The 25,112-nt window shown below is 42.2% G+C and overlaps 1 protein-coding gene across 4 annotated transcripts in view; it reads left to right on the top strand.

The window, feature by feature from the left end:
• Positions 1-12,133, top strand: part of fxr2 (FMR1 autosomal homolog 2) — a 28,088-nt gene extending 15,955 nt beyond the window's left edge. For all 4 annotated transcript variants that reach the window (XM_064940431.1, XM_064940429.1, XM_064940430.1 and 1 more), the window contains exons 12-17: positions 7,305-7,533; positions 8,295-8,474; positions 8,758-8,958; positions 9,084-9,188; positions 9,374-9,459; positions 9,549-12,133. In XM_064940431.1, the coding sequence (XP_064796503.1) occupies positions 7,305-7,533; positions 8,295-8,474; positions 8,758-8,958; positions 9,084-9,188; positions 9,374-9,459; positions 9,549-9,656 (909 nt within the window). In that variant the 3' untranslated portion in view covers positions 9,657-12,133. The remainder of the gene's footprint in view (positions 1-7,304; positions 7,534-8,294; positions 8,475-8,757; positions 8,959-9,083; positions 9,189-9,373; positions 9,460-9,548) is intronic.
• The last annotated feature ends 12,979 nt before the right edge of the window (positions 12,134-25,112 follow it).

Here is a 25,112-nt window from a genome sequence, read left to right as displayed (position 1 = left end):
GTTTGTACAGATGCACGTGGTACGTTCAGCCGTTTGGAAATTGCTCCCAAGGATGAACTAGACTTGTGGAGGTCTCCCAAAAAAAATCTGAGGTCTTGGCTGATTTCTTTAGATTCTCCAATGATGTCAAGCAAAAGAGGCACTAAGTTTGAAAGAAATGATTTGTCTGTAAACAATTGTTGGAAAAATAACTTGTCATGCACAAAGTAGATGTCCTGACCGACTTGCCAAAACTATAGTTTGTTAAGAAGAAATTTGTGGAGTGGTTGAAAAAAAGTTTTAATGATTCCAACCGGGCGGCAGGGTAGCCTAGTGGTTAGAGCGTTGGGCTATTAACCAGAAGGTTGCAAGTTCAAATCCCCGAGCTGACAAGGTACAAATCTGTCATTCTGCCCCTGAACAGGCAGTTAACCCACTGTTCCTAGGCCGTCATTGAAAATAAGAATTTGTTCTTAACTGACTTGCCTAGTTAAATAAATAAAACCTCAGTGTATGTAAACTTCTGACTCCATTTCTAGCTACACATATGCTTTTTAACTTAACATGTACCTTGGCCTCTGCCCTATAGGAATCTTACACACAATGCCTATAGAAAGACTACACCCCCACCCCCTGGATTTATTCACATTTTATTATTACAAAGTGGAATTGAAATGGATTTCATTGTAATTTTGTCAACAATCTTCACAATACTCTGTAATGGCAAGTGGAATACAATTCCAAATGTGTTAAAAGATTAATGAAAAATAATACTAGTATACCTTTAGTAGTTAAATATTCACCCCTGAGGCAATGCATGTGTTAACACAGTTGGCAGCGATTTGACGTGAGTTTTCTTGAGTTAGTCTGAGCTTTGCACACCTGTATTGTGCAATATTTGCCCATTTTTAATTTTTGGGTGAAATTCTTCGAGCTCTGTAAAGTTGTTGGATCATGTGGCTAAAAAGCCATTTTCATGTCTTGAAATAGATTTTCAGTGTGATTTAGGTCAAAACTGTAACTCAACCACTCAGGAACGTTCATTGTTTTGAAAGCAATTGCCGTGTAGATTTGGCTTTGTTGTAGGTTATTGTCCTGCTGAAAGGTGAATTCCTCTCCCAGTGTCTGGTGTAAAGCAAACTGAAGCAGGTTTTCCTCTAGAATCTTGCCTGTTTGAAGCTTCATCCTGCTTATTTTCTTCCTGAGAAACTATCCTTTCTTTGCTGATATCAGGCATACCCATACAATGATGCAGCCACCACTGTGCTAGAAAATAAGGAGGTATTTACTCAGTGACATGTTGGATTTGCCCCAAACATAAGACTTTGCATTTAGGCCAAAAAGTGTAGGCCTTTGCTGTGTTTCACAGACAACAATCATGCGTTGTTGCATACATATGCATGTCTCGCATGTGGCTCAGTTGGTAGAACATTGCATTTGCAACACCAGGGTTGTGGGTTTGATTCCTATGGGGGACCAATACTTGACGGTACAAAAATGTATGCACACTAAATCGCTCTGGATTAAAGCATCTGCTAAATTACAAAAAAATGTAAAACGTCTCAGATGAACCATCACAGGCAAAGCGTCTATGGGACTAATATTGAATCCTGCTACACCGGCTGAGACGTTCATTGTATGTGAAGAGCTTGCAAATGTCTACAGATTACGAAGGGAAACCCAGCTGCGAGCTGTCCAGTGATGTGAGCCTACCAGACGGGCATAATTCTTTCTATGCTTTCTTCAAGGCAAGCAACACTGAACCTTTCATCAGAGCACCAGCTGTCCAGGATGACTGTGTGATCACACTGTCGCCGATGTACAGTGGTTCGTTCTTTAAAAGTTGCAGCGTAGGGACTAGGCTACAGTACTGGGCTATTTAATTAAAGGTTACACTAAGAGCATAATATTTCTACACCATAATTTTTGTCTAACCAATACCCAAACTGAGATTCAGTGAAAATAAAAATCGCTCATTGATTTATCAAGACCAGTGCCCATGCTTGCCCCAGCGCAGTGTGAAACTGTGCTAAAATAGTTGAAGGCTATTGCTTCAAATCCTATTGCTTCGAACTTCAATATGCTCTTTAAATAAATAAGACGTACACCACTTTTAACAGCACATTACTCAACACTAGTGGGACTCATGTCACCCACGGTAGGCCTACAGTATATTGGAAAATATGGCGTGACTCGCCGCCAATAATTACATATAGAGGATTCTAAATTAAAACCAAAAGCCTCCTCATGGGTCTCCCGGTGGTGTCCGGCACGGGTATCGAACCTGCATCTGTAGCAACGCATTTTGCGCTGCGCCACTCGTGAGGCCCCATCCACAAAGTAACAAAATACAGAGGTGTTGGTAAAGGTATATTGTCCTGCTTATAACCCATAATGGGCTATTATAATACTGTACATGGTGTCCAGGTCAGGATAACCAAAACATTTATTTATTAAAGACTATCAGAAAGAATGTTGGTACTTATTTTGATCCAAAGCCATGAATGAGTGAGTCACTCAGCTTTATGTAGGTGCTGGGCTATAGGACTGTGCCATCAACTTGATAATATATAACAATACTTTGGAGGTTATTTTGTTTGGGGGGGGGGGGTGAAAGTGAGTGATTGTAATCTGAGTAAAGGCCAAAACATTTATTTCTGTTTTTAGAGGGAGAGAAACGCTGGGCAAGTTGTGCACTGCATTATGGGACTCCCAATCACGGTCACATGTGATGCATAATACGTTTTTTTGTTTTATCTTTTCTGGTGGTTGCAATTTCAGTTTAATCCAATCACGCCTAGTTGTAGTACAGCCAACCTCACTAAGAAATACATTTGACGATAGAATTCACTCCTTACCCTCCTAGGCAAGTCTATTGTCCAGCTACCTGCTAATAGCCATAATGGCGCTGTACAACGTGAGCGTGTGAGTGTTTGAAATAGTATTTTCCAGTAAACTGTAATTAGTTTACCTTCATTAGACAACTTTGTTCCAATATTTCTGTTGTTCTGTGATATTTATTCCCATAGTAATTTTATGGATTCATAACTAATAAACATCTGCATTTTGAATTAGTATTTTTATCATTTTATTATAAAGATGCTGATGAAGAAATACAGTATTGTACAGTATATGCTTTTATATTTGGATAATAAAGTATTTAAACAAATGCTGGTGGCTTACATCTTATCAGGCTACTGTGCAGTCTGACAAGTAAACATAGCAGAACAGCATAATGGTCCGGATGGCCCTTGCTCTGCCCAGTGAGCAGTTGGTCAAGTTCTGTTGTCAGAAGAGGAATGGATATGTCAGGATGACCTGATGAACCCGCCAGGTATGTTGACTCTGCCTGTCGGAGGTGGAGTCCCAGAGCTCACAGGTGTGCCTGGCATGGATTGTAACGTTCTCGTTCCTCGCCCTCTTCAACGCGTCATTCTCCACCATTGCTGCCTCGCTCTGGACCAATGCATCAGCTGTCGCCCGTATCTCTTCCCTCAGATTATGTTTCTCTTTCTGCTGGTCTGCCTTCAATGACTTGATCTCATCTTCAAAGTTTGAATCTGATCCATGTGCACCTTCATCAGATGAGCAGAACGGTACCACCCCTGAGCCCCCATCAATTTACAGCGGCCTATGATAGAAATGGTAGATCAATTAAGAATTAATTGACTCCAACACTAATGCTGCGTACACATTTTAAGAATCTAGCAAAACTCACCGCTTTCTTGGCAACCTTGTGTTTTGTCTCGGTGCGGCCTGTTGTCCAGCCCTTTGTCCACTGATCTCCATGGATGGTTGGCGGCATGGTTGTATTCTCTGCAAAAACACATTCACATTTTTTTTTTTTTTTACCTTTATTTAATTGATTTTAATACACAGTATGCCTCCACATTGATAGGCAATATACATGTTTGGGTTTTTTTGTATAGAAAATGCTTTTAAACCAAAGTACCTTTTTTTTAGTTCTGGTGATCATCTCAGTTCCGGCAAATTTTCAAGTCCTCTTGAAAATCCTAACCCTGGAATGGGTAGCACCATAGAAAGAAGCTGGCTTGATGAAAACGATGTCTGTTCTCTTTGGTCACAATGTCCTTTTTTGGGGGTAAACAGCTAGTTTTTGAATGGTAACTGTTATGGGTGCAGTTTGGGCTGGGGTGAAGAGTACTGGAAAGGTGACTTTCACACCTACAGTAGCCGGGCTATAAAGAGTTGTGTCCTGCTAATCTGGCTACAAGTGTTTGAAAACCTGTTTACAAAATGCCACCAGCTGTCCCTCGCTAATGTAAATAAAACACAGCATCTTGTTTACATTTTGTTTGCTTTCTTTATTGAAACCACAATGTCAACATCATTTTGTATCTACCTTTCCAATTACTTTCAGTTTGGGATTTACAAATGTGTGCATTTCATGTCATTTTATTTTTAAATAACTTGTCTCATGCCTTTAGTGAGAGGTCTAATGCTTTTAATATTTAACCATATCTGCCCTCTGAATAAATATCTAAGGGGCATTTTTCACGCCATTATTAGTTACATTGTTTTAGTTTGAACGTGCAAACTGGCACTAAGAACAGCAGGAACGTTTCCCTAGTCAGCACCATTATTAGTGCAATGCCCCTGGAAGTGTTGCTCTGTGCTACCCAGTGGGGTGGAGTGGGGGTCTACCCCCACCCCTTCCTCATGGGCTAGGTTTGTCTTCTGTGCGTGGCTCTGCGGCCCATCCCCTGCCCTCATGCCTTGAACCTCGCGCGCGCCCACGGCTATTTCAGTGGATAAGGCTGGAGATCTGCCAAGTAATCCCATTTTTTGCCATTTGGGTGCCATTACCAATATTTTATATATATATTGTCCTGCTAATAACAGGGCTAATAATAGATCTGTGAGAATATCCAAGGGGCTTTTATATAATTCAAAATTAATAATAATAATAATCACTGTTTAAAAAAATATAACTTTTCAAATAACTTGGGGGGGAAGGGTATTTCTTGACATTGTTACTAATTTGTTAATAAAGTCAGCTTTTATTTAGAATTGTGTTTTCTTTTGAGGGCGAGAAACCAAAAACCATGTAGTCATCTCATGGGTCTCCCAGTCGAGGCCAGAACAGGTATTGAACCAGCTTCTGTAGCAACACAGCTTGCACTGCAATTCGGTGTCTTAGACTGCCGCGCCACTAAGGCGCTGTACAAAGTGAACTGTCAGGAGTAGGCTACAGTACTAGAGAGACACAGTTGCACCTTGGGACCCAAAAGCATAATCAGTGCTCTAACTCCCGCTTGAGCTGGTCAGGAGCAATGAAGTTGTGATGCAGGGTACCGTACTAAACCACAAATGACCTCTAAGTACCGCAGCATAATCGCAAAGCTTTTTTTAGTGGAGCAGCCACTTTAAGACCTTTTTATAAACAGGTTAACATTCACAAAGCTGTAGGGCCAGACTGATTACCAGGATGCTTCCTCAGAGCATGCGCTGACCAACTGACATTTTCCACCTCTCCCTTACCATCTGTAATGCCTACTTGTTTCAAGCAGACTACCATTGTCCCTGTGCCCAAGAACACTAAGGTAACCTGCCTAAATGACTACCACCCTGAAGCACTCACATCTGTAGCGGTGAAATGCTTTGAAAGGCTGGTCATGGCTCACATCAACACCAGCATCCCAGAAATCCTGGACCTATTCCAATTTGCATACCACCCCAACAGATCTACAGATGATGCCATCTCTACTACACTCCACACTGCCCTTGGGCAGAGTTTCCTGCCATTCAGGACCTCTATACCAGGCGGTGTCAGAGGAAGGCCCTAAAAATAGTCAGGCTCCAGCCACTGAAGTCAAACTGCTCTGTTTCCACACGGCAAGCGGTACCAGACCGCCACGTCTGGGACAAAAAGGCTCCTGAACAGCTTATACACCCCAAGCCATAAGACTACTGAACAGTTAATCAAAAGGCAACCTGGAATATTTGCCTTGAGCCCCTTGTTTTTTGCACTGACTCTTGCACAGGCTCGATGAACACTCCCTGAACTCTAATCGCACACTCGCACAAAATGCACTGACACTCCAACACACACACACACATTGACGCCACACACTCATACATTCTCATTTCTTCACACACACTGCTGCTACCCTCTTTTATTATCTATGCATAGCCACTTTACCCCTACCTACATATTACCTTAATTACCTTGACTAACCTGTCTCCCTGCATATTGACTACCTGTATCCCTTGTATATATCCTCGTAATTGTTACTCTTTTTCCTTTTAGAATATTTAGAAAATTTCTTAATTTCTGCATTGTTGTTTATGGGCTCATAAGAATTTTACTGTGTGTGATTTGTATGTATATATACAAATCACACACAGTAAATTCTTATGATGTATGTATGTATGTATGTAATTTTCTAAATATGTAAAAGGAAAGATGTATGTATATATATAACTCACACCGTTCAAAAGTTTGGGGTCACTTAGAAATGTACTTGTTTTTAAAAGAAACACTTTTTTTTTTTATGGATCAAGTTGATCCGAAATACAGTGTAGACATTAATGTTGTAAATGACTACTGTAGCTGGAAACGGCAGATTTTCTTATGGAATATCTACATAGGCGTACCGAGGCCCATTTATCAATTAGCCTTTTAAAATGATAAACTTGGATTAGCTAACACAACGTGCCATTGGAACACAGGAGTGATGGTTGCTGATAATGGGCCTAATGTAGATATTCCATTAAATCTGCTGTTTCCAGCTACAATAGTCATTTACAACATTAACAACATCTACACTGTATTCCTGATGAGCTTGATCCTCCTTTCCAACAAATATCGACGGTCTTATTCTGGTGACATGATGATCGATGCTTGGCTGCTGTTTGACAAATGCAAATAATATCGCTCTTCTCCATAATCTCAATGTAGTTAGCCTACCCGCACTGCTTCTGCAAGCTATTGGCTAGAGTTCATTTGCCAAGACCAGAGTTGGCACATTGGCAATGCAACCGGCAGTGTTGAAAAGGTGATGGAAACCCGTTTAACTTTTCTTTTTCTTTCGGTACATGGGAATTGAATGGCAAAAGTTATTTGTGTGCACTGTCATTACGCAGATTTGAGAATATTCGCACGAAAATCTGCCAAATTGGATGGAAGCCTAGCGACTGATATAACGATTAAATCTATTTAATTCCCACTTCATGACAAAGTGTGGAAAGTTTAAGGGGGTGTAGACTTTTTATAGGCACTATGTCCAAACATGTATCGCTGTCTCTCTGCCCTATAGGAATATACCTAATGATATATGTCCTAACATGTCCGTCTCTAACAGGAAGTGGAGCAGCTGCGTCTGGAGCGGCTGCAGATTGACGAGCAGCTCCGTCAGATTGGGGTGGGGTACCGTGCCCCCCCTAGTCGGGTCGGGGGCACCGGCCCCGGGGACAGGGAGAAGGGCTACCTCACAGACGAGAGCAGCAACTCCACCAACCTCCACACCTCCCGCACCTACGGAGGCCGCGGACGAGGACGCAGGCCCTCCAACAGCCAGTACTCTGGATATGGTGAGGACGAGATTACAACTCCCAAGATCCCTTACTGCTAACTGCATTCTATCATCTGATAAGACCAATATCTCAATATACAAACACATATTTATCATACACAAGGCTAAACTTTGAGTGGCTGTTTACTCAGCGACGGTGTACAGCTGTGTACATACCTTTTTAACAGTTTCTGCTTGTACCCTGAACTCTCGCCCCCTCCCTTCCACAAAGATGTAGTTCTCCATCACCTGTGATTTCTCTATGCTCCTTCATCCATATCAACCTACTTCATATCAGTCAGGAGAGGCCTATCTATTCATGTTAAGAAAATGTAAATATATAAAACAGTCATTTACAATCAACCCAACAACCCTCACATGCTTCCATCTAAAACGGAAAATTATTATTTTGACTACAAGTGGATAGTTTGGTTCTGTGTGAACTTGGTGTTTGCAGGCTACACTCCGTCAGTCGACATGACGATTTGGTAACGTGCTTTGCTGCAGTGAACACCAACTGGTCTGACTATTTATTTGGTATTCTCTCTCATGGGTTTTCTGCTGAGACAACTGGTACACCACACACACTTGGGACTAAAAACTACAGTATTGTACAAAACGCTCCACATTCCTTCATTCCTGCCTTCATCCCCCTCTCGCCATTTGTTCATTTCACTACATCTCTCTGTCAGAACAAAACAGCTGCTAACTTACTATAGTAAATTATACTATTGTCAGTTGAAGTTTTAGTCTCTAGCTGCCCCTTACTCTGTTTTCCAGGTACTAACTCTGAGCAGTCCAACGCTTCTGAGTCAGAGGACCTCAACGAGCGCGACCAGCGGCCCCGAGGCGTGGGAGGAGATGAGAGGGGTTCCCGTCGGGGTGGCAGGGGCCGTGGATCCAACACCGGACGGGGTCGCGGAGGACCCGCCTCAAGGACTACCAACTCTATCAGCTCAGGTGCAATACAGCAGGCTTATTAATAGTCCAAATGGGGTACAGGGTTGTATTCATTGTGCACTAAATATAGAAGGAAACTTTGTGACCTTGTCCAATGAGAAATGCTCTTTTGAGTGTTCTGTAACAATGTTTTGTTCCGGTGTGCTCTAATGAATCAAATTGGTCCTTGGTGATACTGGGATGTTTCGGCTCAAACCTAATGGCCAAGTTTTCCTTCAATACGACTGGAAGGTGGTACAGTTTGATATGCTAGGCCTCTCTTTCTCTCCTCTCTCCTGGCCAGTGCTGAGGGACCCAGACAGCAACCCGTTCTCCCTGCTGGAGGGTGAGAGTGAGCAGGGCGACACGGACACCAGCGAGGGAGTGGGAGGAGTAGACCGCAGGAGACGCTCCCGCCGTCGCCGTAACGACCAGGAGCCAAGCGTGATGGACGCCGCCGCCACAGAGTCAGACAGCCAGGTCGGACCCAACGAGAACGGACTGGGTAGGAAGTCTGGAGAGGGGGTCATTTTGTCGAGTACCAGTGTTAGTTATGCTGTGTGACTAGTTTGAAGTTGTGTTAAAGTTACGTCTCTCATACTTCCTCTTTTTTTTTCTCTCCTTTATCAGATGAGGAGGGCCGACCCCAGCGCCGCAACAGGAGCCGCCGCCGTCGTAACCGCGGCAACCACCCCGAGGGAGGATCCCCCAGCCGTGAAAGACAGCCAGCCGAGGGTGAGCAGTGTGTCAGACGTCCCAAACCTCCCTCCCTGTTGTCAGTCTAGACCTTAGAGGAAAATGGTAGTCTGATCTCGTCTACCGTATCCTTCCTTAGTCTCATTCCTCACTGTGTTGTGCTGGATTTGTCATTAAACAGTATATCCTGTTTAAATCACTGTTCTCTGGGTTCTTGTCTGTAGTGACCGTGGCAGACTACATATCCCGCGCCGAGTCGCAGAGCCGACAGAGCCTTCCCCAGGAGACACTTGCTGCTTCCGAGCCTAAAGTACACACACACACACACACACCGTAGAAAATACCAGCTTATAGCAACTTGTTAAACTGACAGTTTCCCCTCCTCTGCTGTTCCCCCAGGAGAACGGGAGCAGCGCCAAGAAGGACGAGCGCATGGTGCCCTCCAAGCGTTCCCCTAGTAACGGCATGGCCACGCCCAGCGAGACCCTGGTCAACGGCGTCTCGTAGAGGACTAGGTCCCACCCCCTAAAAACCCAGGTCTAGAGCAAGACTTCATGGCAAACTCTGTCCCTGCTTGCATTTACTTAAACCTTAAAACAGATGAGTGAAAAACAACAAAATACCGGATTCATACTTTGAGTGAGAGGGGGGAGAGAAAAAGTACAAAAAAACGACAGTCGCATCTTACTTAAACACACGTAACGGTGTATGTTATCCTATCTATCAGTACTTAGTGCTTATTTTAAAAAACAACTAGGTTGCCAAAAGGGCTGGTGGATATGACTTGATTTAAAAGAGAACTGAATCTCAGAAAACAGGACGAGACAATTTTTTTTTTTATGTTATTACTGGTTTGGACTTGTGGTCGCTCTCCCATTCAAACAGAAGCGTCTCTAAAAGTTGAGAGGAGAATAGATGCCAGCTGGAGAAAGGGAGGGATAGGCGGATGAGTCCAAGCGGTGAAGAACAAGTGTCAGGAGTGCTACGTACCCTGGCCTAAATGTCGGTTGGTGATGACGGACAGACCGATGTGATTATTGATAGACATTGTGCCTTGAATTTGAAAAAGTTCATTGTTGAGTTTTGTGTCACAGGAAAGAGGTTTTTCTTTTATTTTTGCTCAGAGAACAGACCAGTAGTGAGGGAATGGGAGTTAAGAGTGTAGAGGTGTTAACTGTGGTAGGACAGAAAACAAGGGAACGAGTGACTGGCCAGAAAGTCTGGTGCCAAACAAAAATATTCAAGGCGCTTGTCCTCAGTGAGAGTGGACTGGACAGCGTTTGGGCTGTGTGTGTGTGTGTGTGTGTGAGAGATTGTGTTTGTACGTACGTGTGCACAGTTGAGAGAGCTGGCAACCACAGGATTAAAATCGGGGGGGGGGGAGAACACAGAATTCTTGGAACATAGCCCTGGGTCGGTGGTGAGGTCACAAAGGCAGGCGAGGCCGCTCTTTTGGCCGGGCGGGGTAGGAGGAAGTGTTGCATCACTTCCTGTCTCCCATGCTCTACACTAGTGTCCAGGGCTGTCCCTATACATCCTGACAGACCGACTGACCGACAAACAATGAGAGGTTAAGGACTTGATGATATATGGATCGATTTAGACTTTAAACAAATGAGAATTTTAGTGCCTCTTTTTCTCATGGCCCACTAGCGGTGTGGAATAGAGAGGTAGGGTAGCACGGCGCTCTAGCTTCCAGCCACACTTACTAATGCCTGGGTGACCTGCAGAATCGCGGTCTGAACGCACATGCCACGACGACCACGAGGGAAGGGAGGTAGACGGGTTGAAGGCGAGCCACGTTGTTTCACCCTTCTAGAATGGTCCGTGTGGTCGTGGCTGGTGGAGGAGACAGGCAGACTCGACTGACTGTGATGCTCACAGCTTCAAAAGGGATGAGTAGAGCCATACACACACGGGCTTACACAGATGCACGACCGCACCACGACACTGTTGCAATTCAGTCACGGGCAGAGGGCTTCAGTCAGTGTGGTCGACTGTGCATTGTGGTCAAAGGAGAAATTACAGTGTTTTGAGATGGAACTATAAGCGAGATGGTTGTCCGGTTCCTAAAGGTGGCGGTCGACAGGCGGGGGGGGGCGTGTGACTCAGAAACCCTTGGTGGCTCATGTTACTGTCTTGGTTACCTCTCTCAACTGCGTTTTGTTCTTTCCACATAGAAAATATGAAATAAAATGGAAATGAAATCAACTGTCTTTTGAGATGAACTGGTTGATTTCTTCTGAGTTTGCACTATTTTTCTACAACGATCAACAAACCAACTGCATGATCATTCAGCAGTAGCTTTGCACGAGGCAGAGGGTTCAGGTTTCAGTTTCACCATTTTATCCGCTACTAGAACTGCTGCTAATGTCCACCTTGAATGTGTTTTAGAATCCATACCGTAGACACTTAAGAACTGTTGTGGCTTTGGAATACCTTTCCACCACTCAAATTCACCCACAATATGGCTGCCTTTTTACAAGGATGACTAAGAATAAAAGAAACCCCATTTTCTTAGTGTAATTGTTTCTTACCCTCATTAAATACTTATTGTAATACTCAGTGTAACATTGAGCATGATAGATGTTCACACAAGTATTGAGGCTAGTTAGGGATTGTGTTTACTGAATTACAATCACCCAGATTGATTGACCCCTTTTTCGTTTCAACTGTCTGCGTGTTAATGCGTCAGCAGCGCACTGAGTATTTCTATATTTGGTTCATGTGTGTATGCCTGCATGTAGGATTGAGAAAGATTGATCACTTTTGTCTTGTTATAGTGTGAAATGTGTACCTCGCTCCGTTGTCTTTAATACTATCTGCTGTTTGTGGCTCACTATCCCCATGTCTTTCTGGGTGGAGAGAATGTTGACCTTTCTGTGTGTGTATGCTAGTAGTACTGTTCAGGTACTGTCAACTCCTCAGTGTCAGGTAGGCTGGTCTTCACACATGTTCTGATGGCAATAAAGGACTTCATTGTTTGATAAGCATTTGTCCCTTTGGCTAAATCAAGAACATTTGACACACAAACCTTGGGACTGATAACTGAAATCCCCGTTATCACTCACCTGATGACATGTAAATTGAATAGGTTAGTCTAATGCCAACCTTTACATTGATAGCCAGCAGAATTTTGCTAAACTCTGTCCTGGGTTGGTTTTTGCCCGAGCACTACACAGCTGATTGAAAATAATTCAAGTTTGATGAGTTGGTTTTGAGTCAGCTGTGTTGCTTTAGGGCAAAAACCTAAATGTGCTCCCGGGGGGCCCTAGGAAACCCTGTTTTACAGCAGCTTACATTGATAATGTCTACATACAGAAAGGGGCTTTGTGTTAATAAGGGGAAAAAAGCAGTCGCTGATCATTTAGATCTGGTCCATTATGGCTGAGGCAGCATGTCACCCTGGATCTTGTTAGTCTTATGGCATTATATATACACTTAACAAAAATAAGCGCAGCATGCAACAATTTCTGAGTTAAGGAAATGTCAATTGAAATAAATGTAAGTCCTAATCTATGGATTTCACATGACTGGGAATACAGAACTTAAAAATAAAAAAAGGTAGGGGCGTGGATCAGAACACCAGTCGGTATCTGGTGTGACCACCATTTGCCTCATGCAGTGCAACATCTTCAGAGTTGATTAGGATGTTCATTTGTGGTCTGTGGAATCTTGCCCCATTTCAATGGCTGTGTGAAGTTGCTGGATATTGAAGGGAACTGGAGCACACATCGATCCAGAGCATCCCAAACATGCTCAACGGGGGACATGTCTGGTGAGTATGCAGGCCATGGAGGAACTGGGACATTTTCAGCTTCCAGGAATTGTGTACAGATCCTTGCGACATAGGAATGTGCATTATCATGCTGAAACATAAGGTGATGGCGGCGTATGAACGGCACGACAATGGGCCTCAGGAGCTTGTCAGGTACCTATGCACTCAAATTGCCATCGATAAAATGCAATTGTGTTCGTTGTTTATGCCTGCCCATACCATACCACCACAGGGCACTCACAATTTTGACGTCAAACAGCTCACCCACACAACTCTGTGGTTGTGAGGCCGGTTGAACAACCTGACATATTCTCTAAATCAATGCAATTTGCTTATGGTAGATAATTAACATTACATTCTCTGGCAATCGATCTGGTGGACATTCCTGCAGTCAGCATGCCAAGTGCACTCTCGCTCAACTGTGACATTGGGTTGTGCAAAACTGCACATTTTAGTTGCCTTGTCCCCAGCACAAGGTGCACCTGTGTAAACATGCTGTTTCATCAGCTTCTTACTATGCCACACCTGTCAGGTGGATGGATCATCTTGGCAAAGGAGAAATGCTCACTGACAGGGATGTAAAGAAGTGCGCAAAATTTGAGAGAAATCAGATTTGTGCATATGGAACATTTCTGGGATTTTTATTTCAGCTCATGAAACAAACACTACATGTCGCATATATATTTTGTTCAGTGTTTATATAGGGAAAAGCGTTCCATTAAGGATGCAGAATGTCTAAACAGCCTGTTCTGTGCCTGTGGATTAAGGAACCCAGGAGGGATGTGATGCTGTAGCCAGAATGCCAGCAATGGGACGGATGAATTTTATAAATGGCCAGGTGACTATGAAACCAGTACAGGCTCCGTTTAGACATGAAGCCCAATTTATACTTTTTCCACTAATTGGTCTTTTGGCCAATCAGATCAGCTCTGAAAAAGATCTGACGCCAATACCAAGTAGTGGAAAAAATAAACCCAGCGATAGTCACTCCCCAAGGTTAATCATGTCCCAGATTTGAGTAAAGTAAATTGTGTAGGCTGCCTCAAGTTTTTTACAGCAGTTCGGTGGCAGATCCGAATTAGTCCAACAAGGGGCAGCAGTGTACACCTGCCCAAGAGGGAATCGGTGGTGTATTCATTAGTCGGATTCTGTTACAAGACTTTTGGCTGTTTACTCCAAATGTTCTTAAACTGAAATTGTAGTTCAATTGAGTCTTCCAAAAAATAAAACGTCTGGGAGAAGTTGGAAGGAACCCTGTGGACTTCACTCCACTTTAGAGCGTGGAAGAATCGATAATGTATAGCTGTGCAGCTGAGCTTGTCCCAAACACATTGCAGACTATTCGGATTGGAATGGCAACGTGTGGAAACTACAACTTCATTTAAGAACCTAACAGCTTTTACATCACGTTGAAGAGCGTTTGGAGTAAACGGTTTCTGTTGCAGAACGTTTTGCAACACGTTTTGAAATGGAATCGGACTAATGAATGTGACAGAGTTCTAATACCACTGGCCTGGCTGTGTGGTAGTATTGGATGTAGCCTCCTGCAGCTGCGTCGGGCGGGGCACATAATATGCAATTAGAGCATTTACTGTCAACAATTGGGAGTTACACTGACACAGTGGCGACCTGTCATTCAGGGCCGGTGGTGCTCTAGATGTTATGTTATTTTGGAATTAATACGTGTCACATCAGTTTGCAACCAATAAAAAAAATAGTTAATAAAGCCGCATACAAACATGATCTCTTTTTTGCTTATTTTTTTTGAGCAAGTGCCAAAATGCAGGTGTTTCAGCCTAGCTCAATGCTTCCTGTGGTGGGGCAGCCAGCGGAAAATACAGAGTGTAGGGGTTGGTAATGTTCTCTAGATGCGCCGTGATTGGTGCAGCACCTTGGGTGCTGCCATAGATTTACATCAGAAGTTCCCATCCAAGAAGGCTCAAGGTCATTGGCCACAGATACAATGACGTCAACACGTTATATCTACCATAGCTTTGATTGGGCTGTACAAAAAAACGAATGGTATAAAAATGTATGCATCACTACTGTAAATCGCTATGGATAAGAGCGTCTAATAAATGACAAACATTAAAAAATATATATATAAATATAAATCGCGGATCATGTCAACATCATACTTTAAAAATCTTAGCTAGCAAGCGAGACAGGTTTTCATCATCATGAATTAAGACTACAATCTACTGGCAAATCCTTTTCAATTCTTCATATGAAGAGAAATGATAGAGAAAATGTATCCGTGCTCATCGGCCATTGGACATAAATATTACACAAGTTGGAAATCGCAAATTCAACAATGAGTGGTTTGGAAATTCCAAGTCTGAGTTTAAGGGTCTCTTTTCCAAACTTAAAAGTTAAACATTCACATGCAACACCATGGGCCGGTAAAGGTTAAATACATTGGCCATGCTGTCAATCCAGCATGACTTCTGCCCATTCAAAACAACTGGAAACTGGGAAATCTCAGACTTCAGTGAATTCTAGACAACTGGGATCTCGGGGAAAAAATAGCTATTTTTGAGTTCGGACCTATAAAATGTGTGTGTGTGAAAACAATTTCGAAGGTATAGGGCTGGCAACTTTTGAAAAAACTTGGAGTGAGATTTGCTATGTGAATTTTATTGCCCCCCTTGCACAATCCCTAGAAGGGGACCTTGGAAAATGTTACTGTTTTAAAGCTCATTTCCAGCAATTCTATGTATTTTGCCATGGTTTATGCCCAGTTGCAATTTTATCATGTAAATCTTGGTGGGGCAAACTAGCCCACATTTTTGGGGGGGATGCATGCCAGCAAAGTCACTACATAATACAACATGAAACAATACATTAATTGCACTATAACTGTGACAAACTGTGCCCACAAACTGTTAGGGCCAACATAAAGCTGTCCCAACAGCAGTCCCAACACCTTACCAGTTCCACACCTGGCAATCAGTGGAGCCTTGTCTGGCATCGAAACAGTTCATTCAGCTTCATTTACTGCCTTTAAAAAAAACATAACTGATATGGCTGACTTGCTTAAACAAATGTGGTTTCTACTGACAATTGAGATGTACAAAATATGGCATAAGGTGATGACGAGCAGAGGAGAGGGAATCCGTAATTTTGATTAAGACATAAATGAGCGAGCTAGGACGGACATAGTCAATATAACTAATTATTCAGCACTTTTGAAATGTACAGCAACATAATTCAGAACATGGCCCGTTCTTACATTATTCTCCCTGTACACCAAGTCAGAACCGTAGGATAAGAAAAGGGAGCATATAAGCAGACAATGAATGCTCTTACAATATTCAATGATTACATTTCTCTAAAACAGGCTATTTTATTTATTTTTTTATTTCACCTTTGTTTAAACAGGTAGGCAAGTTGAGAACAAGTTCTCATTTACAATTGCGACCTGGCCAAGATAAAGCAAAGCAGTTCGACGCATACAACAACACAGAGTTACACATGGAGTAAAACAAAACATACAGTCAATAATCCAGTAGAAAAATAAGTCTATGTACAATGTGAGCAAATGAGGTGAGATAAGCGAGGTAAAGGCAAAAAAAGGCCATGGTGGCGAAGTTAATACAATATAGCAAGTAAAACACTGGAATGGTAGATTTGCAGTGGAAGAATGTGCAAAGTAGAGATAGATATAATGGGGTACAAAGGAGCAAAATAAATAAATACAGTAGGGGGAGAGGTAGTTGTTTGGGCGAAATTATAGATGGGCTATGTAGTGAGGGATTTTTGTAGTTCGTTCCAGTCATTGGCAGCAGAGAACTGGAGGGAGAGGTGGAATTGGTTTTGGGGGTGACCAGAGAGATATACCTGCTGGCAAGCGTGCTACAGGTGGGTGTGGCTATGGTGACCAGCGAGCTGAGATAAGGGGGAACTTTACCTAGCAGGGTCTTGTAGATAACCTGGAGCCAGTGGGTTTGGCGACGAGTATGAATCGAGGGCCACCTAACGAGTGTATAGGTCGCAGTGGTGGGTAGTATATGGGGCTTTGGTGACAAAACAGATGGCACTGTGATAGACTGCATCCAATTTATTGAGTAGTGTATTGGGGGCTATTTTGTAGATGACATCGCCGAAGTCGAGGATCGGTAGGATGGTCAGTTTTACAAGGGTATGTTTGGCAGCATGAGTGACGGATGCTTTGTTTTGAGAAATAGGAAGACAATTCTAGATTTAACTTTGGATTGGAGATGTTTGATGTGGGTCTGGAAGGAGAGTTTACAGTCTAACCAGACACCTAGGTATTTGTAGTTGTCCACATATTCCACATAAGTCAGAACCGTCCAGAGTAGTGATGTTGGATGGGCAGGCAGGTGCAGGCAGCGATCGGTTGAAGAGCATGCATTTAGTTTTACTTGTAATTTAAGAGCAATTGGAGGCCACGGAAGGAGAGTTGTATGGCATTGAAGCTCGTCTGGAGGGTTGTTAACATAGTGTCCAAAGAAGGGCCAGAAGTATACAGAATGGTGTCGTCTACGTAGAGGTGGATCAGAGACTCACCAGCAGCAAGAGCGACATCATTGATGTATACAGAGAAGAGAGTCGATCCAAGAATTGAACACTGTGGCACCCCCATAGAGACAACAGGCCCTCCGATCATTTGAGAAACCAAGGCTATCGAGTCTGCCGATGAGGATGTGGTGATTGACAGAGTCGAACGCCTTGGCTAGCTCAATGCATACGGCTGCACAGTATTGTTTCTTATCGATGGCGGTTAAGATATCGTTTAGGACCTTGAGCGTGGCTGAGGTGCACCCATGACCAGCTCTGAAACCAGATTGCATAGCGGAGAAGGTATGGTGGGATTCAAAATGGTCGGTAATCTGTTTGTTGACTTGGCTTTCGAAGACCTTAGAAAGGCAGGGTAGGATGGATATAGGTCTAGCAGTTTGGGTCAAGAGTGTTCCCCCCCTTTGAAGAGGGGGATGACCGCAGCTGCTTTCCAATCTTTGGGAATCTCAGACAACACGAAAGAGAGGTTGAACAGGCAAGTAATAGGGGTTGCAACAATTTCGCCAGATCATTTTTGAAAGGGTCCAGATTGTCTAGCCCCGCTGATTTGTAGGGGTCCAGATTTTGCAGCTCTTTCAGAACATCAGCTGACTGGATTTGGGAGAAGGAGAAATGGGGAAGGCTTGGGCGAGTTGCTGTGGGGAGTGCAGTGCTGTTGACCGGGGTAGGGGTAACCAGGTGGAAATCATGACCAGCCGTAGAAAAATGCTTATTGAAATTCTCAATTATGGTGGATTTACCGGTGGTGACAGTGTTTCCTATCCTCAGTGCAGTGGGCTGCTGGGAGGAGGTGTTCTTATTCTCCATGGACTTTACAGTGTCCCAGAACTTTTTTGAGTTTGTGTTGCAGGGCGCAAATTTCTGCTTGAAAAAGTTAGCCTTGGCTTTTCTAACTGCATGTGTATATTGGTTTCTAGCTTCCCTGAAAAGTTGCATATCACGGGGGCTGTATGATGCTAATGCAGAACGCCATAGGATGTTATAGGATGCTATAGGCTACATGTGCACCACCAAGTCAGAACAGTAGGCTAAATTATGAGGGAAAAATTGACAAAATTATTAGGGTGAGGCACATGGGCTACTAACAGTTTACTACACAACATACACTTAGTATTACTTTCTTAGCTACAGTATACATATCTCCCTGGCATATTACACAATGTATGCAGCAGCACAAAATACATTTTTGGTCTCACCTTGTTGTGCTGCGCTCACTTTGAACAGGAAGGTGGCGCGGTGGACCTTTGTTGGCAAATTTTGTCATTAAACTTTGTCATCAAAGTCTGGCATTCCCTGGATTTATGGTGGTTTCAAGACAACTTGGAACTTGGGAAAAAAAACTTAGTTGAATCATGATGACGTCAGTAGTCTTCAGGTTGGAGCTCTAGAAAGAGGCCCGAGCTCCCGACTTGCAAAAACGTATGTTCCTAGTCGGAGGTTGTTTTTTTCAGAGTTCCCAGTTTTTTTAACTCACTGAAGTCTGAAATTTCCCAGTTCTGAGTTTCCAGGTGTTTTCAGCGAGGCTCAGCTCAGCATAGATCATGCTGGATTGATAGCATGGCCAATGTTGAATGTTTATCCTTTTAAGCTTGTAAAAGAGACCCTTAAACCCAGACTTGGACCACACACCCACTTCACTGAATAGCAGGCTAGTGATTGCTTTGCAATGCTTGCAGTTAGCCACTGATTCATTTCAAACTACTCAGTGTTGAATTTGCAACTTGTTGTGTAATGTGTCCAATGAGCACCAATTAACACCAATATGTTTTATCTATAATTTGACTTTGAAAAGGATTTGCCAGTAGATTGTCGACATGATTCGTGATGATGACTGCTAGCTTGTTAGCTAAGATTTTGAAAGTATGATGTTGACATGATCAGTCCAATGTAGATATATATTGTGATTTGACATAATTTTATCTATGGCCAATGACCTTGAGCCACCTTGGATGAGCACTTCTAATGTACCTCTATGGCAGCACCCAAGGGGTTTGAATTTTCAAGCTCTATCTGTAGATTTTGTGGTAATGTAGTGTCCCCATGAGTGACAGAACACTGAGCCAATCACGGTGCAACTAGAGAACATTACCAAACCCACCACCACAGAAAGCACTGAGCTAGGCTGAAACACCTGCATTTTGGAGCTGCCTTACTCAATAAAACAAAAAAGAGACCATGTTTGTATGCAGCTTAACTCCATTATGATATTTTTTTACATTGTTTGCAAACTGATATGTGACACATATTAATGCCAAAATAACATGCAAAACAAGCAACAACAACAAAAATATACACATTACCAGTTAAAAGTTTGGACACCTACTCATTCCAGGGTTTTTCTTTATTTTGACTATTTTCTAACATTGTAGATTAATAGTGAAGACATCAAAATTATGACATAACACATGGAATCATGTAGTAACCAAAAAAGTGTTAAACAAATCAAAATATATTTTATATTTGAGATTCTTCAAAGTAGCCCCCCTTTGCACACTTCCCACTGAGATAAGGAGACACCAGATACTAGACTGTTACTTCTGATTTTGACCCTCCCCCCTTTGTTCAGGGACACATTATTCAATTTCTGTTAGTCACATGTTTGTGGAACTTGTTCAGTTAATGTCTCAGTTGTTGAATCTTGTTATGTTCATACAAATATTGACACATGTTAATTAAAACCTCTTTAGGCTTGGGGGCAGCATTTTGATGTTTGAAAAACGTGCCCAAAGTAAACTGCCTATTTCTCAGGCCCAGAAGCTAGAATATGCATATAATTGGCAGAATAGGATAGAAAACACTCTAGAACTGATATGGCAGGCGAATACCTGAGGAAAATCCATCCAGGAAATACTGTTTTTCTGAAACTACTCTTTTCCATTGCAAGCCTACCCTCCATTTAAAGGGATATCAATCAGATTCCTTTCCCTATGGCTTCCACAAGGTGTGAACAATCTTTAGACAGAGTTTCAGGCTTTTATTCTGGAAAATGATCGAGAATGATCACATCGCCTCAGTGGATAGCCAGATGTCCTCAGATTTGTGCGTGCACGCGCTCCGGGAGCGAGACCTTTTCTTTCTCCTTTCTATTGAAAAGGCTACCGTCCGGTTGAAATATTATTGATTATTTGTTAAAACAACCTGAGGATTGATTATATAAAACATTTGACATGTTTCTATGAACTTTACGGATACTATTTCGAATTTTTGTCTGCCCGTCGTGACCGCACGAGCCTGTGGATTACTGAACAAAACACGCCAACCAAATGGAGGTTTTTGGATATAAAGATAATCTTTATTGAACAAAACAAACATTTATTGTGTAACTGGGAGTCTCGTGAGTGCAAAAATACAAAGATCAAAGGTAAGTGATTAATTTTATTGCTTTTCTGACTTTTGTGACCAATCTACTTTGCTGCTAGCTGTTTGTAATGTTTTGTCTGCTGAGAGCTGTCCTCACATAATCGCATGGTTTGCTTTCACCATAAAGCCTTTTTGAAATCTGACACGCTGGCTGGATTAACAAGTTAAGCGGTGGATTGGTGTATTGCACTTGAGATTTCATGAAAAATAAATATTTTTTGTAATTTCATTTGAATTTGGTGCTCTGCAATTCACCGAATGTAGATGAAAATGATCCCGCTAAAGGGATCTGAGCGGCAAGAGGTTTTAAGTTTGCTGAAAATAAACGCAGTTGACAGTGAGAGGACGTTTATGTGACTCGTACCACCATGGAGTGTTGCCACTACATCAAGGCTCTGCACAGGAATGTCTTATATTCATGGTTGATGGCAGAGGGGAACCAAATCATAGACCACAATCTCCTTGTTCATAGACTGCTTTCAAGGTTAGGACACAAACATTTTGTAATTTGGGTAAACACTCTCTTTAAAATAGATCTGGAAGAAAATCCTTTGCTCTCCAGGACGGTTGGCCACCCCTGATCTATGTTTCCCAAGTGCTGGGTGTTTGAAAATGTTCTTGTTTAGCAATTCATTTCTCAAAATCACCCAAACTTCAAGAACAATCTAATGAATATATTAATGTGGTTTACGCCTACTAATTGAAGATCCTTTCCATCATTTTACTCTACATACATTTACTCTATACTCTATGAGTTGTGAGTCCACCATCTCTGCCTAGCATGTGCACAATACTAAAATGTCAAAAATTATATTTAATTCCTGGAGTATTTAATATCCAATGCTTATTTGTATGGCTGCAAAAAATATATAGCCTCCTATCATTCATTTTCAAATACACGAGTAGGCATATCAGATTTAAAATATGTGATTACACAGGCAAAATTGGGAAGAAGTGGAATAAAAATAAAATACGTTTGGGGAATAACAGTAGTGTTCTTGCTGACAAGCACAGTAATTACCCTATATTTTAAACCATTGTTAAGAATGAAAATTGTTCTACTTATCAGACTAAATCAAGTAAATAGACAATAACATCTCCTCTAGACATGATGACAAATCTGCCCCTACACCCTAAAAAAAATATTTTTCGATTTTTTTTCCCACTCTAGAATCAAAACATACACTTTTGGGATTGCCAATCTGTTTAAAAAAAATATTTTCATAGTTACAAATTAGATCACTCTACAGGACAAAACTTTCATGGTAAAACATACTGTTGCATTTTTGTTGTCACAGCCTAAATCCCAATCACCAAACGAGTGGACTAATGAGAGGACTAAACCTTTTAGTCCCCTCATTAGATCTAATGAGGGGACTAAACCTTTCCCCCTCAGGAGACTGAAAAGATTTGGCATGAGCCCCCAGATCCTCAAAAGATTCTACAGCTGCACCATCGAGAGCATCCTGACCGGTTGCATCACCGCCTGGTATGGCAACTGCTCGGCCTCTGACCGTAAGACGCCACAGAGGGTAGTGCGAATGGACCAGTACATCACTGGGGCCAAACTTCCTGCCATCCAGAGACTACAGTCACCCAAATTATAGACTGTTTTCTCTGCTACTGCACGGCAAGTGGTACCGGAGCGCCAAGTCTTGGACCAACAGGCTCCTCAACAGCTTCTACCCCTAAGCCATTAGACTGCTGAACAATTCATACAAATCGCCACCGGACAATTTACATTGACCCCCCCTCTTCTTCACTGCTGCTACTCACTGTTTGTTTGTCATCTATGCATAGTCACTTCACCCCCACCTACATGTACAGATTACCTCAACTAGCTTGTACCCCTGCACACTGACTCGTACTGGTGCCCCCTGTATATGACCTCGTTATTCTTGTGCTACTTTTTATTTTTATTTTAGCCTACTTGGTAAATATTTTCTTTTCTTGAACTGTGCTGTTGGTTAAGGGCTTGTCAGTAAGCATTTCATGGTAAAGTCTACACTTGTTTTAGTCAGTGCATGTGGCAAATAAAGTTTGATTTGATTTAACGAATGTGTGGATTAAATATGCTTTACTCCATGCTGTCAAAAGGCTGCATTCTGCAATAGATCTGTGGAAGGAGTAACAGCAACCAAATTTTGTTGACATTTTAAATAAAACAGCGCTACCATGCTGTTCTTTTTAAAGTTTTATCAAATCAGCAGAGAACATTGTCTCTCCATTCCCTGAGTGAGCCCCAGAAAATCTACTGTTGGAACACATTCTGCAATTAACTGGGGTGTATTTGTCATAAGTGCCACTGACTCTAGCGAGACTAGAGACTGCCATTCTGCTTTATATGATCAGCATGTCGTGTTATTTTGCCATCATCCCTATTTACAAGTACCATTCACTCAAGTGTGCTGTGTGTTATTGACAATGAGTACATTTACATGCACAATATTATTATTGATTGTGCCAGTAGGCAGATTATGCAATAGTCATATAACCACTTTACCTGTTCATCTTAAATCGGCGTAAAAGCAATCGAAATAAATTCCCACCGATTAAAATACATGGGTTTTCTGCGCAATATTTCGAATTATTAGGAAAAGTCGTTCCTGCGGTGTATCTGATCTGCTCGTCTGCTTGCACCAGCCGAGCGAGGCCTCTTTAGCGCGCGTGAAGTGAGTTCGGAACATCTGAATGCAGAGCTGCCAACAGTTCAGTTGTCTCACGTATTGGCCGTGAGACACACGCATCTGACCCTAAATCCCACAGAACACCTCTTATATCTCACGCATTGTAAACTACTGCAATTATTTATCTAATTAGTCCATTAGCGCGTTAAATTCTCAAATAGGATCCAAATCGTTTTGAAATCGGAGCATCTGCGCCTGCAATGTAACATCACGAGCAGAACCTCTATCACTGTCCTGTCTTGCGGCACATTGAAGCATATGATTGGTCTAGTTATGTGAGGGATCAAGGGGATTGGATGCATGTTTTAAAGAAATGTCTCTCAAGATCAGAGTGGAACTGGGGGAGGATGTATACCACAGTGCCAGAACATACATTTTGCAACTCCTATACCTCCAAGTTTGACAAAAACAACACATTGACTGCTTGGATAGGATTTGCCGTTTTTGATAGTAGTTGTCCTTTAATTATCCTTTACATGTATAAATTGTATAACAATTGTATATCAGGGCTCTCCAACCCTGTTCCTGGAGAGCTACCCTCCTGTAGGTTTTCAATCCAACCCCAGTTGTAACTAACCCAATTTCGTTTATCAACCAGCTAATTATTAGAGTCAGGTGCGCTAGATTAGGGTTGGAGTGAAAACCAACAGGACTGTTGCTCTCCAGGAACAGGGTTGGATAGTCCTGCTCTATATAGTGCACTTCCATTGACCAGGGTCCATAGGAGTCTATGGAGGTTTTTTGTTGTTCTATCTTATGTTATTTTTAGTGCTACGCTGATTTTGATTACTGGATTGTTGGGTTTGGAGCTTTGCTGAAAGGCATTTAAAGTTTCCACACCAAACATAGCGACCAGCAAAGCCAGCAGAAAAATATGATTATTGCAGTACATTATCTTGCTGTGGTCTTCAGCAATCTCTTCATCAACATTTCCAAGAAAGTTTGTGTGTGTGTGAGAGAGAGAGAGAGAGAGAGAGAGAGAGAGAGAGAGAGAGAGAGAGAGAGAGAGAGAGAGAGAGAGAGGAAACTGAGCTGCACCTAACCTCCTGCCCAATGTATGACCATATTAGAGAGACATATTTCCCTCAGATTACACAGATCCACAAAGAATTCGAAAACAAATCCAATTTTGATAAACTCCCATATCTACTGGGTGAAATTCCACAGTGTGCCATCACAGCAGCAAGATTTGTGACCTGTTGCCATGAGAAAAGGGCAACCAGTGAAGAACAAACACCATTGTAAATACAACCCATATTTATGCTAATTTATTTTCCCTTGTATACCTTAACCATTTGTACATTGTTAAAACACTGTATATATATAATATGACATTTGTAATGTCTTTATTGTTTTGAAACTTCTGTATGTGTAATGTTTACTGTTAATTTATATTGTTTATTTCACTTTATATATTCACTTTATATATTATCTACCTCACTTGCTTTGGCAATGTTAACACGTTTCCCATGCCAATAAAGCCCTTGAATTGAATTGAGAGAGAGAGAGAGAGAGAGAGAGAGAGAGAGAGAGAGAGAGAGAGAGAGAGAGAAAGAGAAAGAGAAAGAGAAAGAGAGATTGAATGCATCAAGAGAT

The sequence above is a fragment of the Oncorhynchus masou genome, chromosome 27 (assembly GCF_036934945.1).
Source record: "Oncorhynchus masou masou isolate Uvic2021 chromosome 27, UVic_Omas_1.1, whole genome shotgun sequence".
Lineage (NCBI taxonomy): Eukaryota > Metazoa > Chordata > Actinopteri > Salmoniformes > Salmonidae > Oncorhynchus > Oncorhynchus masou.
The sequence above is the reverse complement of the archived record's forward strand: the minus strand, read 5'-3'. Positions and strand labels throughout refer to the sequence as shown.